The 20183-nt window shown below is 31.5% G+C and overlaps 1 protein-coding gene across 1 annotated transcript in view; it reads right to left on the bottom strand.

Moving 5' to 3' along the window:
* Nucleotides 1-4045: 4045 nt before the first annotated feature.
* The window catches only part of PQBP1 (poly-glutamine tract binding protein 1), a 39534-nt gene continuing 23396 nt past the window's right edge, over nucleotides 4046-20183 (bottom strand). Inside the window, exons 7-12 of the mRNA XM_080153793.1 lie at nucleotides 16242-16326; nucleotides 15058-15128; nucleotides 10236-10331; nucleotides 9476-9571; nucleotides 4866-4953; nucleotides 4046-4525 (exon numbers count right to left, since the gene is read on the bottom strand). Of these exons, the coding sequence (XP_080009919.1) occupies nucleotides 4380-4525; nucleotides 4866-4953; nucleotides 9476-9571; nucleotides 10236-10331; nucleotides 15058-15128; nucleotides 16242-16326 (582 nt within the window). The 3' untranslated portion in view covers nucleotides 4046-4379. The remainder of the gene's footprint in view (nucleotides 4526-4865; nucleotides 4954-9475; nucleotides 9572-10235; nucleotides 10332-15057; nucleotides 15129-16241; nucleotides 16327-20183) is intronic.

Consider the following 20183-nt stretch of genomic DNA (forward strand, 5'->3'; position numbering starts at 1 on the left):
AAGTTTCTTATGTCTATTTTCACTTTTTTTATGTCACTGTGGTTTAAGAGGATTATAAACACAGAACAATTTAGAATATTTATATGTATACATGTGCACTATATAGTATATTGAGTACAGAAGTAAAAGTACAAATATTTACATTTTTAATACATAGCACCCCCTTCTGCTTAGAAAGGAATTTAGACGTTGCACCACATGATTGCGACACACCCCCTAGCTTAAGGTACAAATGTGTTTCTCTATACTTTGGTTGTTGGTTCATTTAAGGGGGAAAATGTCACTGTAATGGTTTAAGGTATACACAGACTTGCATGATATTCTAAACAACTATTAATCCGTGCTATTCCAAAAACCACGGAGGGGGGGGGGGTTTACCCTGGACACTTAATAAGATCTTTTCATCTCTATTTAGTAATAATGTTTCTTTTGTGATAGTAAGACCTATTTTCTTCTAGGCCTACAAAGTGAGATACCTTCCAGAGTTACACAAGAGTGAGAAAAAAAACTGTGACTAATGTATAGAAGTTGAAAACTCAGTCCTATAATTCTGGTATCTTCCTAAACAGGTGAGGGTGCTACTTAAAATGAAAATAATCATCCTTGTTGTTAATAAGAAACTAAGATTTTTTTATACAATATATACATAATTTATTTACATATAGGTAAAAGATTAAATGGATATTATAGTTACATACATTAGATACATAAATAGATTCATAGTTTTTTATTTGGTAAAAGGCATATAAACATTAAATAAATATTATAATTATATATACATGGAAAAGAAAACATACATAGAATTATAGTGGGTTTTTATTTTTATAGAAAGAGTAAAGACACTCTGTACATTGGTCAAGCATAAATCTTTGGATCTTAGGATCCGATTTTGATAAAGTTATTAGATATCTGAAGTAAGGTCTAAAACCTGTAAATTTATTCTGGGTTTCAACTATTTCCTGGACCTTTTGCAATCTTTTTGCAAAGAAAGTTTTCCTACTTGCCTTAGGTCGAATTGTTGACTTAAATAAAATAATAAAATCTACTGTTACCAATAGATTAGTTAGGTTCGAGTCTATAAAGCAATTACCCTCACTAGAGTGAGCCAAATCCTGGGGAGGGATAATTTCATTAGGTAGATCTAAAAAGGCTGCCAGTTCGGCATCGGTCCAATCTAAAATACCTTCCATTTTATATATATATTTTTTCTTGCCTAGATTGTGTGTTGAGAGGAGACTGAGATGTGAATCTCGTTAGTGTTCAATTTGAACTGCTTTACTCAAGGTGAGGTCTCCTTTTTATAGTAAAATTTTAAGGCCTAAAAATAGAAGTGGGTAAAGGAGGGGGGTTGTGTATTTTTATTAGAAATGAAAATTCCAATTTTCCTAAATAAGTACTTTACATAATACTAGAATTCAGTTCTTACAATTTGGGTCACAAAAGGGAAGTGAGAGAAGGTTAGAGAAGTCCTTTATATTGATGAATCATAAAAGTTGAATAAACTATTTAAATAAAAGACATATCTAGATTTCCCGTGTTTAACCAAAAGGGGGGGGGCGTGGGGAATGTCAATCTACTTAAATAACAAAATAAATCTTATTCTGAATTTTCAAATAAACAAATTTTTAGATAAGTGGATTTTACTTTTATCATTGCACCATCTTGTGCAAATAAACGTATACTGTTTTTTTTTATAAAAAAAAATTATGATTTATGGATTATATCATAATCCATATCAATTAGTAGCAAAGACATTACCCAAGTTGCACCATAGCTACGCTACTACATAGTACCTACGTGTAAATAATAAATAAGACAAATAAAAACAAACAAATAGAATAATATATGTAGAGACGTTTGTCGCATAATAATATCTGTATTGACTCTATTTGTATATGGAAACAAGGATGACAAAATATATAATAACGAAGCTCAACAAATCAGACGACCAGACATATGAACATAAGAGTGATGTATTTAATATTCAACATTTAAATGAATAACCTCACCATACGAAGTTTAAAAAGGATAAGACTATTCTATCATGCCTATAATGTCCCTTGATATATCAAAAGCCATAAGAAGCAGAGCAATAAAGATATTGTGAATCATAAAGCAAGCATATTCATGAGCACAGCATATACTTTTTAAAATGTTTGTAAAATGATACAACACAGAGACTGTATTTTTAATAATATTTTACCTAGTCAGACATGGTTTCTTACATTTAAAAACAAAGATGACAACATCCATAAAAGCGAAGCTCTGAAATGGAAGGACAAACAAATAGTAACACTTGAAGTGTAAGAACTGAATATGTATAATAATATACAAAATTGTAAGTAAATTTGATGCAAAACTTATTAAATACATGTTACTGTTTAAGGACATACGTATTTAGGACTTGATAATAGAGATGCTTCGCTATACACTATACCTTGTTGTAATAAGAATCAGTAATAAAAAATCAGTTGAATAGGATGATTTAAAAATTCAAAAGTTTGTTTTAAAAAAAGTAAAAATCAGCTTGTTTTAAATGAACGTACAGACTTTCTGGTAACGATTATAGAGTTGCTTTGCTTTCTAAGTCGTACCTAACTGTTATAGGAATCAGCATGCAAGGTATGAAATCGATAAGACAATTCAAACACACCTAAACTAATGATGCGAGCTGTCCGTTGCACAGGGTTTACCGACCCTGATAATAGAAAGCTTTGCTGTAAAAAAATAGATATGCCTAAAAATATATTAGAATTAAATCAATAGACTAATCTAATGCTCTGTTTATATCGAACTGACATAAATTGACAAAATATGGAGTAAACAAAAAATAGTAAACATTTAGGTATTTCTATTTTTATCGTGTATCAAAATTAGTTGGATGCATAAGTTGATTGTGTGATTCTAAGTCCTACATTTTTTGGGTTTTACCAAACATAACCCTTACTGAAATGCATTGGTAGAAGGACGGATTCTGTATAAATATTTACAAAGAATATTAGAAAAATACATAAGTAAACTAAAGTCCAATCATGAGCCCTACTAAAATATATACATTGATAGACGGAATATGTACAAATATTTACTGGACTAGTAGAAAACTAGCACAAGTAAACTAAAATCAAAACATATACCCCACTGAAATAGGTTTATTGACAGACGGAATAATTACAAGACTAGTAGAAAACTAGCACAAGTAAATTAAAATCATAACATGTACCCCACTAAAATGTATGCATTGATAGACGGATTATGTACAAATATTTACAAACAAATCTTATTTCTTTCTGGATTTTAATTGTGTAAAGTCGGTGCGAAGATCATCAAATCTCACAAATATATTAATCTTAATAACTATAATTTTATCGTGGTACCCTTACTTATATAAAAATGTATGGAGTGTGTTCTTTCATTCGTTGCCCATAAACTTTTATATAAATCCAACAAGAAAGATTCAGTATTTACCTTCAATTAATAGCTTTCTTAGTTGTTTATATTGTTGATTTTAATGGAACATTAAATTCGGGCCCTTTTTCCCCTATTTTTTCCAAAAATATTTTAGACCATGAAACGGTAGGACAAACGAACATTAAACAGAACTAAATAATTAGGACATAACTGTATAAAAGTCGAAACAAAATTCTAAGTAAATTTGGTGAAAAACTGAATAAATACAGGATAATGCTTAAGGAAATACTTAAATTTTTAGCACTTCATTATAGAGATGATTTGCTTATAACATTGTACTTTGTTGATTAGGAATCAGTATTCAAAATCAGATTAATCGGATAATTATATCATATAAAATCTTGTTAAAAGAAGTTAAAAAATTGTTATGTTTAAAATGGACGTTCAGACATTCTGGTAATGATTATAGAGTTGCTTTCTAAATCGTAACTAACTAAAACAGGAATCCCCATGCAAAGTTTGAAATCGATAAGACAATATAACATTAAGTTAAAGAAAAAAGCTATCTGTTCCGGACGGACCAAACCTATTTATAGAAAAGAGTAGCTATGTTATAAACAAGAAAAAAAACAATATGTTTTCAATACATTATTTAACATTTATTCCAAAATACAAAAATCAACAAACACACAAGAGAAAAATAATACATGAGCTTGTTCGACTAAAACTACTACATAATCATATCCTAATAAAAACTCTATTCTATAACTTTATTTTGGTTTGTCTGTTCTTAAAATGTAATAATGTATAGCAGTTACAAGGATATATGAATGAAAGAATAAAAAACCTAAGAACCAATTTTTTTTTGAAATGATAAAAACTTTTAATTGTCCTTTTATGATATTTACGTATTTGTCTTGTTTGTCAAACAAGCTCTATTAGAAAAAAATGCGGGAAAATCAACCAATCAATCAATCATCATCTTCAAGTTCTCTGGCCGCGGCTGCGGCATTTGCGCGCAGAATAGCGCCAGGGTTAGGGTAGGGCCGCTGTTGGAACAGAGGCCCAGAGGCGGTGGAATCGACGCCAGATTTGGCGGTACTTTGATCAGGTAGACCTAAAATAAAATTTATAAGTAAAATTCAATGAACTTAATTAAATTATAAAAACATACAATATGGGTTGGGAAATTGTACAATAGTTATTTATCGCATCGTATTAAATTCCAAACTGCTAGACTGATATGTTTCTACTGTACAGTTAAAAATCTTATTGGTCCTGTGAAATTTTTAAAAACTATTTTTTGGAAGGATATCTCACCCTCCAAATAGAATATGCACCTGCAGAGGAAGGTCGACTTACCCCATTCCATCCAGTGCCACTAGAGTCCTATAGGGGCGTAGCCGCAAGTTTTTAATAATTAGGTTAGATTATCAAAATAAAGAAAATATTGTGACCTGTGGCCCAAGTACCCCTCGGGATGTCACTATAGGCTGCAGGATCCATTGGGTCCAGTGCCTCCCCCTCTTTCTTCTTTCTCTTCTCCTAAAACAAAATATTTGTAGTTGTTAGGTTAAGTTAAATTGGTTACTGGGTTAGACCCCAGTAGGGTTTAGGAAAAGAAATAGGGGTTCCTCAGTGCTCGATAGGCGTTTTGTGGGAAAGCTACCAAGCCATTATTTACATGCCTTTATGTAAAACACTAGAGGGGGAAGTATGTCCTCTCCCTGAGACCCTGTGCCGACTTTTAATTGGGTCTTTGAAAATCAACAAATATCGTGGGGACTATTAATAAAGCCAAGCCAAGATACAAAACAGCAAAAAGCATTATGCTAGCAGACAAAAAGGGTCCTTAATTGGGGGATCCAGGTTATCTGGTTATACATCTATACTATACATTTTTTATGGCCATAGCTAAGTTTCTAAAGATTGGAATATTCTTGTCTTAATTAGTTTCAAATTTCAGAACAAAGTTTACTTACGTAATGTTAACAATTGTAAAAGTTTTTAGAAAGTAGGACAAGAAAGAACATAAATTGCCATGCTGAATCAGTGAATACATTCATTTTATTAACCTAATAATCGATATATTATTACTTGGATGTTGCACCAGATTTTCATGTACTCTGATAAAGTAAAGCTCGCATCTTGCTAGGTAAATAACGTTACATCAACTCTTTTGAAAAAAAAACTGAACGAGGTTCATATTAGAAAGTTAAATTGACAACAAATTTGCTCTGTCAACATATCCACGTACATCCAATATCCATCAACCTAATATTTTATGGATTGTCTTATCCTTGTTAGTCTTGTTTCTATTTGTGGTTTAAAATACTTTTACTAATTCTATATTTTTTGGGGGGGAGGGGGGGGGGGCAAATACATTTTTTTGAGCAAAATATACATTTTACCAGTGGAGTGCCTGTAAGTTACCCCAACCCTTTGTTTTCTAAAATATATACTTTTTGTGTTTCTTTATAAAGATTACTAGTTGCTTAGCCTATATCTTCTAAAGATGGGCAATTGATGTAAAAGAAATGGCCTGAAACCATCATAGGACAATTTTAAAGCTTCCATGAAACGTATCACCCAGTAAATTCTAAGTTTTTAGCTTTATTGTAAAACATTACTACTTCACATATGGACTGACAAGGGGGGGGGGGGGGTAAGGGTGGTTTATCTTCAAAACTAAAGGATTTCATACTTTTTTGTTTGTTTGTAAATGTTAGATGGTACACTAGGGAATAAACCACTCTACACATTCTAATATTTCTGTATACACACACACACAGGGAGGGAGGGAACATTAGTCCCCAATGTTTTATTACATCGTTTTCTTATTTGTTAGAATACCAACTTTGTGGACTTTTAATAAATTTTGATTGGTTGGTTCATGAAGTTAAGTGTCCAAATAGACATAGTGGCAATTTTGTGTATCATCATTGGTTATGGTGATGTATATTAATTATGCCCCTGTCTTATCCCTTTATATCCCTGATACATAAATGTGTTTTCGAGTACCATGGATATTGAACTATCCAACTATAGAAACTAGTACAACAAATATGAAAGCTTAAGTCCCTCAATTGAACCAAAATAAAGTCATTAATTGTCGAATTAAATTTTGAGAATATCATTTTTGTTGTTGACTATTTTAATTCTATATATATTTTATGTGACCAGTTTTCTATATTTATTTGATGCGATACCCCTACCCCATATGTGTCAGCAGGCGTAAATTTACAAACCAATGGCTATTTCAGAAATAACTTGATAATCTAAAATATTTTCAATTATGGAATCTGCAGCCAATATATTATTCTATTTATTTTAGAGACGTTTTATTGACTTATTTAATGAATTTTTAGGTAAAATATTCTTTACAAATTTTCAATGAAAAACAGATTCGTAGCTTTTTTGTTATAACACACAAAAGAACATTTATAATATTATAATTTTTGCCTACACACAAATTCAATTACATATAAATGAATTGAAATAAATTCAAATTTTGTACTATTACATTTTTACATTTTTTACATGAATTCAAACTTAAATTTTACACCTTCTGTATATTACAACTAGTGGTTGAAACGTTTAGTCACTCATCTTAATGAATCAGACAATCAAAATTTATTTAAGTCCCCAAATGTGTTAAGCCAACGAATAAGAAAACGTTATTATAAGACTTTGAGAACTGGTGTAATAATCAGCTCAATGTCCTCTCCCTCCCTGCATTTTAATAAATGTCACTTGCGTAACTTGTCTTATACAATTTAAAAGAAAATTGTATAAACTTCTAAATTGGAAAATTAAATTAGGGAAACAATGAATTACAATTTTAGACTAAAAATACTGTACAATGTCAGGGATCTAAAGAGATAAGACAATGCCCGATAAATTAATGTACATCCCCAATGATGATACACATAATTACCCCTTCTATAGATTACAATTAAGAGTTGAAACATTGGACACTCATCCAACGAAAAAGAAATCGGCATCATAAGTGTAATAAACAGCCCAATGTGCCCTCCAACTCTGGTATATTGTACAAAAATTTAATTTAATGAATATTTATATTTTAATACAAGGTAAAACAAATATTCTAATTCAATATAGGTCTAAAGTCTACGCCCCTAGAGGCCTCTAGGGGTACTTGAGGAGAGAGTGGAGTGAAGAGAAATTCTACAAATTTCCCCCCTAAATTAGTTTTAAAACAAAGTTGAAACATTGGACACTCATCCAACGAATAAGAAAACGGTATCATAAGTGTAATAAACAGCCCAATGTGCCCTCCAACCCTAGTATATTGTACAAAAATTTAATTTAATGAATATTTATATTTTAATACAAGGTAAAACAAATATTCTAATTTATTATAGGTCTAGAGTCTACGCCCCTAGAGGCCTCTAGGGGTACTTGAGGAGAGAGTGGGGAGAGGAGGCATTCTACAAATTTCCCCCCTAAACTAATTTCGAAACCTTCCCTGACCCATTAAGAAGCTTCACTGTAAAAAAAAAACATATCGGCGCAGCAGTTACCGAGATCTTTTAATACAAACAGTCTGATATCCTATTACTTTTGTATAAAATAGTCAAAAACCCACCCTGAGACATTTTTAACATTCGAAGAAAAGTACAACAAGTAAAATTGGAACCAACAATTTCTTATATCTTTAGCTTCAGACAAAACCTTTCTACTTTATAGTATAGGATAGGATAGCTTAACTAATTAGGAGTCAACATTTTTATATTGTTCCTTTAGATTATGTACAACTTTTCAATGTACCTTCAAGTTGGCAAATGAAGTTTTAGGAGGAAAAAGTTATCCTAAGAAATATGACTTTGAAACTTTGCTTCAAGTTTTACCACATAAGAATAGTTTTTAAAATACAAAAAGTATATAACTAGGATCATACAATCCATAGTAACTTACTTGGTGTTAGGTTAAATTAACAATGGGGAGGGAGGGGGTTTAATGCAACCATCTCGTAATCAATGCGCAAATGGCACTTAGAATCCGAATAAAAAGTAGGAAAATTAAGCCGTTTTTTTGCTATTTTCAGGGCAAATCTATTATTAATTACGGAGGAATAAACTTTTTGAATAATAGTTTTACATCATTTGGCTTAATAATGACACTCTTGGCATTTTTAGCTTCTACCAGCCATTTTAGTCGGTTCTAGCTGTTAAGCAGCTAATACTAATTTTTTTTAAAAAGTTAATTGATATCATTATCAATAATTTTGCCCTAAAAAAGTTTAAAAACGGCTGAGCAGGCAGCCGTTAGCTTTTACTTTTCCAACTTTTTATTCGATTTAGGGAAAACAGACCTAACAAGGATTACTCATACCAAACTTCATCCTGAAATTCGGATTTTAAGTGCCATTTGCGCATTGATTAAGGGGTTGCATTACAAATTTTAAAAATTGAAGAAAAAAATATTTCAAAGAGGATAATACAAGTTATGTTTCTTCCTCTTTCGTTTTCTCCTTTTCCCTCTTTCTCTATTCCTCTTACCTTTAGTTTTCTTTTTTCCTCTTTCTCTTTTCCTCTTACCATTAGTTTTCTTTCTTCCTCTTTCCTATTTTCCTTTTCCTCTTACATTTAGTTTTCTTTCTTCCTCTTTCCCTTTCCTCTTACCTTTAGATTCCTTTCTTCCTCTTTTCCTTTTCCCTCTTTCTCTTTTCCTCTTACCTTTAGTTTTCTTTATTTCTCTTTCCTCTTTTCCTTTTCCTGAAACCTTTAGTTCTCTTTTTCCCTTTTCCTCTCTCTCTTTTCCTCTTACCTCTAGTTCTCTTTTTCCTCTTTTCCTTTTCCCTCTTTCTCTTTTCCTCTTACCTTTAGTTCTCTTTATTCCACTTTTCCTTTTCCCTCTTCCTCTTTTCCTTTTACCTTTAGTTCTCTTTCTTCCTTTTTCCTCTTTTCCTTTTTCCTCTTTTCCTTTTACCTTTAGTTCTCTTTCTTCCTTTTTCCTCTTTTCCTCTTTCCTCTTTTCCTTTTCCCTCTTTTCTTTTCCTCTCACCTTTAGTTTTCTTTATTTCTTTTACCTTTTTTCCTCTTACCTTTAGTTTTCTCTCTTCCTCTTTTCTCTTTTCCTTTTCCCTCTTTCTCTTTTCCTCTAATCTTCTGTTCTCTTCTGCTTCGTCATCTGTGCTCTCCTGAAAAGAAAAAATGTTGGAGTAACATATAAGACCTACAAATGTAAATATGTCCTTAAACAGTATCCTGTACCTATTTAACAGTTTTGGAACAAATTTACATATAGTTTTGTTTTGACTTATACGTTTATATTCTGCGTATTCAGTTCTGACACTCTACAAGTGTTAATATTCGTTTGTCCTAACGTTTCAGAACTTCGCTTTTATGGATGTAGTCATTCTTGTTTGTATGAATAATAACGTAATACAGACTACTAAGTAGAAATTGTTGGGGGCAAAGAAATCTCTATGGGTATGTTCTATATATAAGTCCAAACCAACAAAACGGAAATATTAAAAAATATTAAAAGAAATATTTGCATTTTTATTTCAATTTCAAAATGAAAACAGTAAACACATTTAGATACAAAATTGGAAATGTGCAAAAAATTGCTTTGAATGTTCTTTATGATTTTATTTTTAAAGCTAAATATTTCAAACATGCAAAGATTGTTCTATACATCTTGCATGTTTCTTTATAAATCTTGTTTTAAATTGTAAAAAAGTCTATTGTTTACTGAAGAAATGTTAAGGTTTTAATAATAATAATCATGTTCAAAGCTAGTATAGCAGTAAAAAACTAAAGAAAATCTAAGAAGGAAAAAAGAAGAGTGAACTATAATACCTCAGAATCCAATGACATTTTGTCCTCCTCTTGTTGAACTTTGTTGGCAGCTTCGTGGCTTAATTCCTCTCGGATTTTACTGGCAGCTTCAGTCGGCTAAATAAAATAATTATTCATAAAAGAGTAACGGGATATTTGTCGGTATCTCTCTCTGTGTGTATCGAAGGATCTCGTTAACCGCTGGACCGATATGGTTTTCCTTTACAGTGAATCATTTCATAAGTCCTGGGAAGGTTAATAAATATTTTTTAAGGGGGACAGGGGGGTAACTTTTCTCAAAATCACTACTAGATTTTACTGGCAGCTTCAGTCGGCTAAATATATTAAACTATTTATAAATTGATTATTAAATTAACATTTATTGCATGAGATAAGACAATATAAATTGATTTCTCGTATTTATTCGAATCCGGTGGATAAGAACCGGTTCTCATCCATACGAAAAAACTATGTCTGGCATCGAATTATATCCAGCCTTCTACGATTATAAAAATGTACAACCAAGATCTAAACTGGTTTTAATCTTATAATTGTGCATTCTATATCCGCGGAAAGCTGTTTATAATACGATGCGAAAAATAACTATTCTTAATCCCCAGTGATGATAAACAAAATTACCTCTTCTGTGGATCTTAATTATTGGATAAAATGTTTGTATATTGCTAGTTTAAAATACCTAATCAAGATTTAATTAAATATCCGGAGTTTTAATTCAACAAACAATTGAACATGATGGTATAATATAGTACAATCTAATATCCTCTCCCTCCCTGAGATCTATATATTACTTGGGTATAGTCCCTTTCGTGGCAACGCCCCAAGGGGCGTTTCTTCGTTTTTTTACAATAGCTTTTCTCCTATTTCTAGCCCCTGCGGGGCAGTCACCTAACCCAATATAACCTAACCTAAAATAACCTATTAAAAGCCATTTTGAAAATACGAAGATTCGACCCTTAAGGGGCGTTGCCACGAAAGGGACAATACCCTATTACTTTAGTGCTTTCACTAAACCTATTTTATAAACCCCCTAAACTCCCCTAATATTTAATTTAAGATATTTTTTTCTATCCAACTGCGGGGACTGTATCTCTTCAGGGATCTTTAATAAACCAGCGGCTACGCCCCTAGAGGCCTCTAGTGGCACTCTAAATGTTTGGGGTTTAAAAAAAATAATACGATACCTTGCAATGTTTCTCTTGGGAGGGTGGTGGTACATATGCTAATATGCTAAGCCCCCCCCCCCCTAATTAAGACTTATACCTATCCCTACGGTCTTTATCGCAACAAACATAACCTAATAAAATCACTAATACAAAAATACTAATTTAAGCTAATTAATAATATTAATTTTTTTTTTACTATGGGCGCGTGTTGTACTTATAAGTGCTTAAAGAAATACTGCCTTCTAATATATGTATATTATAAAAGTATTCGATAATTGACTTTATTTGAATGTCTACCGCATATAGACATATAGGTTGAGAGTTTCCAATAAGAATAAAACATACATTAAATTATTAGTTGGCAAAATGGTTCTGTAACTTTGGGAGAAAGAATGGCTCTGAAGGCTAAGGTAGACGGGTCTAGCTTGGAAGTGCCTTTGGATTGGAAGGACTGATCGAGAGAGTACCAACAGTTAAATATAAGCTTATGATCCTTAAAACGAAATAAAAGAGTTTACTTTTGTTTGGAAACTTTGCAATTGAAAGTCTTTATAAATGAATGGTATAAGCAATAAAGTTCTCTAATATGCCCAATTTTGTAATTTTTTTGATAAGAGAGATACTACACAAAATTGTCTGCAAATAGTGATTTATTTTTTCATAAAATTTCAAGAAAAAAGTAAAACTTTAGCCATACAAGGCTTAACTATTGCAAGACATCGTTCATAAAATAGCTTACATATTAAAACAAATGTCATTATTTTGTTATTATTTCTGAAGTATCATAATCGCTGCTACTTTATAATCAATAATCTTAGTTTGTTCTTTTGTTTTAAAGAAAACATATAACTGTCTGAGACTTTATAATAGAAACATCTTAGGTTGGATCCATTTTCTTTCCAATATCAAATATTTCTTTATATAAACTTTCATAGGCAGCGACCTGGATTCTTAAGAAAAACTTTATAGCCTCTAACTTTTCCACCAGAAAATATTATAAGGTATTATTTTGTTGATTGAAAATCATGCTTCGCTTAGCATTAGGGTGGTTCTAGGCTATTTTTTTTGCTCTTCAATATCCACTCCTTCGAATACAAAGCCTCTAGATGTTGATGTAAAAAGGCTTGCACCGTTATATAGAAATTGTTTATAGATATTAGAAAAAAATGTAAGGCAAAAACTTTTCCTTTAGTTGTATATACTTGTCCAAAGCAAACTTTATTTCATCCATTTTCAATAATTCAAAGTAGCGAGAAAAACGAAGGAGAGAGAAAGAGAGAGAAAAGAGAAGTTATTTATGAAATATATAAAACTTTTTACAATACAAGGATAATTTTGTTCAAACTACATATACCTTTAATTTATTTGACTTTTTGTTTTCTTTAGTCAAATTCAAATAGTTAATAGACAAAAGGCAAAGTAAATTTTAGAATTATTTTATTAAGGAATGGGACATTAGACAGTCAATTACACTGGTACTCAAATTTGTTCAAAATTTTGGGTACTTTTATCGAATTCCAAACTTATATCAATAATTCTAATAGACAAAAGGTTAAATTTTGTTAATCATTATTGGGGATGTGCATCAATTTATAGTCAATTGTCTTATCCATTAAGATCCCTCAGACGTAGAGACAAAAGATGGTACGTCCAAACTGAATAATAAGAGAATCTTCGCTATTAATAAGGATGACAACAGCCATTAGAAGCGAAGCACTTAAAAATCATGGAATGTACAAACGGACAAAGTGAGTTGTAGCGCGGATGTTCAGTTATCATAATATGCAAAACCTTTCTGTGAAGCATGACGAACAGACAGACGTACAAATATATAAATTCATAGACTAGATTCCCATGTCATAGGAATCTTCATTGAAAATTTCAGCTGACTATGTTGAAAAGCAGCCGAGAAAATAACATTGCCCACATAGCGTTAACCATAACTGACTGACAGACGGACATACAAACTGAATACTAGAGAATCTACGCTATTAAAAATGATATGTAACTTAACAAAGAGTAAATTAATTTGATATATGACGCTCTCTCTCTCTCTCTCTCTAAATCTATATTTTAGAATAAAAGATATTCTAAAACTACAAATGTAAGTCATTCCTTCCAAAAATAAAGGGAAGGTTCCCCCTCCCCAAACAAATTTTTATCTTCACTCTAATAAAAAGCTATGTCCTTTGAGTAATGATATTTATACGTGATGTATACAGCTTCTGACATTTATACCTACTATGTCGACCCGTCTGTTTGTCTGTTTTAAACTATTGTTTATTTCTTCTCAACTAGAGTAAAATATTAACCTTGTTCTCTCTCTGTTCAAATTTCTATTTTACATGAGGTTTGACGTAAAATTGTTATTTAATGATAATTTTATTTGGTACATAGAATAAGCAAAAGTAATGAAAGGTAAATGTGAAATTGATATGAAACGTTAGGTAATAGTTATTTCTCGCATCGTATTAGCTTTCCGCGGATATAGAATGTACAATTATAAGATTAAAACCAGTTTTTTTAGCCCCAAAGTGCCGAAAACACGGGTTAAATTGTACATTTTTATATTCGTAGAAAGCTGGATATAATACGATGCTAGACATAGTTTATCGTATGGATGAGAACCGGTTCATATCCACCGGATTCGAATGAATACGAGAAATATTTTTAAATTTTTATTGATATGATGATTCTAGTTTAGCATGTGAATGAATCATTTTCTAACCGATGTCTTCTCCCTCCCTCTAGGAAAAGATCTTGCTACCCGCTAGACCGATATGGTTCTCCTTTATAATTAAGCTTCTTACAGGCCCATGGAAAGTTTATAACTTTTTGGGGAGAGGTTACCTCCACCTTTTAAAAAACTAATATAAAAGAAGAAGGTCGACATCCCCCCCCCCTCTTCCACCTAGTTTAGGGGTGCAGTCTCTAGTTGACAATACATTTATGACTAAATTAGCTATTCCTTTATTGATTTTTTGTTGTTGTGATTTCTCTTGGGAGGGTGGTGGTACCCTCCCCCAAAATAGTTATAAACCTTCCTGGGACCTATGATAAGGTACCATGTTAAGGAGAACCCGATCGGTTCAGAGGTTAGCGAGATCCATCGGTACAAACAAACAGACAAACACACAACCTGTTACTTTATTATAATGAAGATAGGTATTTCAGTAGACTATTAGTATTGAAATTTAGACAGTAGGGAAAATAGAATATGGTACTTAACATTTAGTTTACAAGCTTAATATTAAAGTTAAGAAACCTTATTGGTTTGATTATATTGAGGTTATTTTAAACTAACATTGTATTTTATACATAGGATTTTTCCAGTATGGCTTAGAAACCGATTAATATACGCTGGATTAAAACCGTTTCTCATTCTGAAAAATCATGTCAAGTTTAAAATCAAAATCATGCAAAGTATAAAATCAAAATCACAATTCTATTTTGCCCAAATTAACGAAATGACCTATCCGATACCTAAGGACGTATCGGCCCTTATCATAGAGTAGCTTCGCTACTAAAATTATGCTTACCCTAGCTCTAGGATGTCCAGGGGGTAGCTAGGATACTTTGTCTGTCTTTGTACACCAGCAATAAGGACGTACAGAGCAGCCCTAATCATTGAGTAGCTTCGCTACTAAAATTATGCTTACCCTAGCTCTAGGATGTCCAGGGGGTAGCCAGGAGACTTTGTCTGTCTTTGTACACCAATAATAATGACGACCTGAAAATAAAAGTTATATTCAAATTTATTATGAAAAACCTACGTGGAAGGAAGTTAAATTTTTCTTTTAATCGTAAATGATAGCGTGCCTGCTTGCTGTCGGGAAGATATTAAATTCTAGTCTTAATCACACCACGTCATAATAGCAACGTAAAAATCTGCCACGTGACACTAATTAATAGATTTGGGTAATGGTTTTGTCCGTAAAGAGGCGCATCTTATTAACATGCACAGTACAGACAAATCTTATTACCATGCACAGTACAGACAAATCTTATTACCATGCACAGTACAGACAAATCTTATTACCATGCACAGTACAGACAAATCTTATTACCATGCACAGTACAGACAAATCTTATTACCATGCACAGTACAGACAAATCTTATTACCATGCACAGTACAGACAAATCTTATTACCATGCACAGTACAGACAAATCTTATTACCATGCACAGTACAGACAAATCTTATTACCATGCACAGTACAGACAAATCTTATTAACATGCACAGTACAGACAAATCTTATTACCATGCACAGTACAGACAAATCTTATTACCATGCACAGTACAGACAAATCTTATTACCATGCACAGTACAGACAAATCTTATTACCATGCACAGTACAGACAAATGCTGTTACTTAACTTAATATACACCAGTGGACACTAAAGTATTGCATCTTAAAACGAGCGGATGATGCTACAAGGTTCTCTAGATGATTTGTTAGCTGCATATTGTTACTTAACCTAATATTCTACGTTATGCGTTAGAGTAGTGCATCTTATTACGAGCGGATGATGCTTTTGGGTTCTCTAGATGATCACTTGAAATCGAAGGAGAATCCCGCTTAATGAAACAAAACAATATAAGTAAAGGGGTAGTTTCACGAAATGCTTTTGAACTTAATTCAGTGAACCGCATATTTTTTCTTAGTTAATGGGGTAAACTACATTTAAATAGCATATATTTGAAATGAATTCAATTTTATGCCATATAAATGTAGTTTAACCATTTAACCAGGATAAAATATGCGGTTCACTAAATTAAGTTCAAATGCATTTCGTGAAACTATCCCTTTGGGGGTAGAATGAAAAGATGTCCTGTTTACCTGTTCCTGCATCATACATTTCTCTCCATCCATCTGGCAGAGGGTGATACTTTTCTACCATCATATTATGTACTCGGATATATTCCTAAATTACATTTTTTTCATCGCATCGTATTACAGGCAGTTTTCCGCGGATATTAAAATGAAAAGATTTTAAAAAGTCCTGTTAGCCCCGAGGAGGACCGAGGCAAAAACTGGTTATAATTTTATGATATTCGTTTTAATTTTCGTGGACTATTATCTGTAATTATACTTGGTTTTTTTCAGTATGACTGAGAACCGGTTCTAATTCAGCGGATATTAGTCGGTTTCGATACCATACAGTAGCGATTATTATCATTTAATACCTATAACAACCAAGTACCAAATAAAATAATATTATATAGATAATTTTTATATTTACATGTATGTAGAAGAAACAAGGATGACAACATCCATAAAAGCGAAGCACTGAAACGGTAGGACAAACGGACATTAACACTTGTATAGTGTCAGAACTGAATAATCATAATATAAATGTATAAGAGTCAAAGCAAAATTGTAAGCAAATTTGTTGAAAAACTGCTTGATTCCGGATAATGTTTATGGACATACTTACATTTTTGGACTTGTTATAGAGTTGCTTCGCTTATAACATTACACTTTGTTGTCCCAGGAATCAATATACCAAAAATCAGATCAATCGGATGATTAGATCACATAAAAACTTGTTGTTAAAAAAGTAAAAAAATCAACATGTTTAAAATGGACGTACGAACGTTTTGGTGATGATTATAGAGTTGCTACACTTTCTAAATCGTACCTAACTATTAAAGGAATCACCATGCAAAATTTGAAATAGATAGGACAATTCTAACATGCCTAAATTTACAACAACAACAAAAAGCTATCCGTTACGGACGGACGGACCGACCCTAATTATAGAAAAGCTTCGCTTTTAAAAACTATACATGAGCTATTCTATTAAAAAACTATTAAAACCATAAAAAAAGGAATAATTAGAAGAAGCCAAAACTTTCTGTGAAAACACCATGTTAGATATGTGTATTTAAAATTGTATAACCCTAAAAAATGAATAAAAAATCACATTTTCGATTTAGTTTTCAACTTATTATAAATTTATTGAGTTCAGAAAAGTAAAGTTGAAACATAGAAAAGAAATAGAGAATTTTGAAAAACATTTCTAAAATTTAATACACATATACCAAAAGCTTAGTTCAACAAAGAAATAAGACCTAATAACTTTTTGTTACAGTATCTAAAAATATTTTAAGTTGCTCATAAGAAATCTTTAAGACACTTTTAAAGTTCAAGTATAGGGAAGATCAAAATTGTCTCCTATTTGAAATGGAGAAGCAATTTTTAATTTTAAATAATATGTTAGAAGAATAATACTAAATTACCACAGAGAACAGTTACAATGTTAAAAAACAAACTAAAATCTAACCAATCAGGCCTGTACAAGAGCTCTGCATCTTACAGTAATTCTGTAGAATAAAAGTTTTAGATCTTAACGTCATAAAACTTTCAGCTTTCAAATTTTAAAATATATATATGTAATAACTTTATAATTACTAAAGCATGTAAAAAAGTTAAAAAGTTTTCTTACGGTAAAATGCAGCATATTTTTATAGTAATCAAACTGCTCTATATGTTTTGTCTGTCTGTCCATTAATGAAATCAAGTCTTTGGTTTCTCTCTACATTCGAAAAATGATCACAACATACACTGGCTAATTGTTGTTAGGAGACCACTGTTTTACAGGTACCAAGGGCCATAAATGACAAAAAAATATTGCACAAAAGTTTTAATTGGGACAAGAAGTAAAACATATGACTTGTTTTCAAAAAGACATTATAAAAGCTTGAAACATTTATCTTTCTTTTTCTTTGCGGGGGGGGGGGGCGGTCGAACACATTATAATTAGTTTCAAAAAAGAAAATTTTATTAGTGGAAGAATAAAAATCTTTTAAATACCATTTTTCAAAGAGGCATAAAAAATGTTCAAATTATTGGAATAATGAAACTTTGCAAAAAATTAAAACAGGGATCTTTAGGGATATGACAATGGCCGATAAATTGATGTACATCCCCAATGATGATACACAAAATTACCCTTTTTATATATCACAATTGGTGTTCGAAAAGTTTGGAACATTCACTAAATGAACAAGCCAATGAGAATTCAATAAAAGTCCCCAAGGTTGTAAAGACAACGAATAATAAAATGTTATTATAGGACTTTGGGGACTAGTGTAATAACAGCCCAATGTCCCCTACCTTACAGAGTAAGACCCTTCTAATATTAGAATCTTCTTTATGACACTAGGTAATTCCAAGATGTCAAAAATGATTCCAGGGAAAAAGAGAAAAATAATAGGAATTTAAAAAGATTGGTTGAATAATCCTAACTAAACAGGTTCTTAAAAATTCTTCTTATGGCCAGTTGTTCAACCTTAGCCCCACCCTCCCTCAAAATAGCACAAACCTTGCTAGGTGACAATAAAAAGCTTCTACAAATTGTTTTTTTCCTGCCGTTTGAGACAAAAAAAAACAAATGCACAAACACAAACACAACCTAATCCTTTGATATGCATATTAAAAGAATACTTTTATATAATCATAACTTGAGAATAATACATCATAATGAAGGAATAAAATAATATTGTATTATTTGACCTATTTACTTATTTCGATAGTTCATAGAGCTTCAATCTAAAGAATTTTCTTTTCTTAAAAATGAGGAAGTCATTTTCTCAATTCTTTACTTCTTATCAGTTCAGGGTAATAAGGTATATAATGCATTGTATAAGAAAAGTAGATTCTTTCCACAAATTAGAAATGTTAGAAGCGAGATAGTTTATTCTTTAAAAGAATAGTATAGTACCCTATATACTTCAAAAGTAAATTCGGTCTACAATTTTCAATGAAGGTCAGTATTGGTCTTAAGAGGTAGGAGGCAATATGATAGCAAGCAAATATTGTACATTTGAAACTATTTAAAGCACTCAGTAACCGTATCAATTTATAGGACAATGGCTGTTTAATTAAATTTAACGAAATCATATCTTTTGTAACTATAAATATTAGGGTTGGCAATTTTTGGTCGGATTTAATTTCTTACAAAAATCTGCCCAAACAAATAGCGGATAAATCCGTGGATTGCGGATTCTTGTTTTTTTGGGATTGCTGATTTTCCGATTGTGGATTACGGATTTTATCAATATTCTTAAAGGTCTTTTAATAAATAAAAAACCTAGCCACTACAGCGGCCTTTTTCTAACCCTTCCTTTACCTAACCTAAAACAAGCATGAAAAGCTACTGTGAAAATAAAATACATAAAAATTGAATGCTACCCACAATTTACCTAAAGTTAGTATACAATAAAATACTTTTTTTCTGCCACATTTTAAATGCAAAATTTAAAAGTGCTACAAAAATCATAATTATTAACAATCCGAATCTGCAATGCAATTGAAATTGCGGACTCGGATTCTGGATCCCAAATGGGTCCAAAAATTGGGGGGATTGCAGATTTCGGATTCCGGATTCAGATTACCAACCCTAATTAAATCGGTATGAAATCATATATATGGTAACTTGAAATATTGTGAGGCAAAAAAAAATTAGTTAAACAAATATAAACTTATTGAATATAATAAAATCTACCTATAATTCTACTAGCTCAATAATAAATCCTTTATATCAATTTTAAAAATGTTTATCTAAAGTTGAAGAACGCCTGAGACTGAATGTTTATATAATCGTTTTGTTGTTATGTCAGACAGGAATATATGGTGAAGTACATTTAGCTATTAAATATTATTATAGAAATACAAGCAAGCCTTTGCAGACCTAGAATCTAGGGGCCATGCATTCAATATGTGGGGAGGGGATGGGTGAATTAAAATAGTCTAAACCATCACAGGACATAATTACAA

Source organism: Acartia tonsa, chromosome 3 (assembly GCF_053477335.1).
Source record: "Acartia tonsa isolate MP-2025a chromosome 3, ASM5347733v1, whole genome shotgun sequence".
NCBI lineage: Eukaryota > Metazoa > Arthropoda > Copepoda > Calanoida > Acartiidae > Acartia > Acartia tonsa.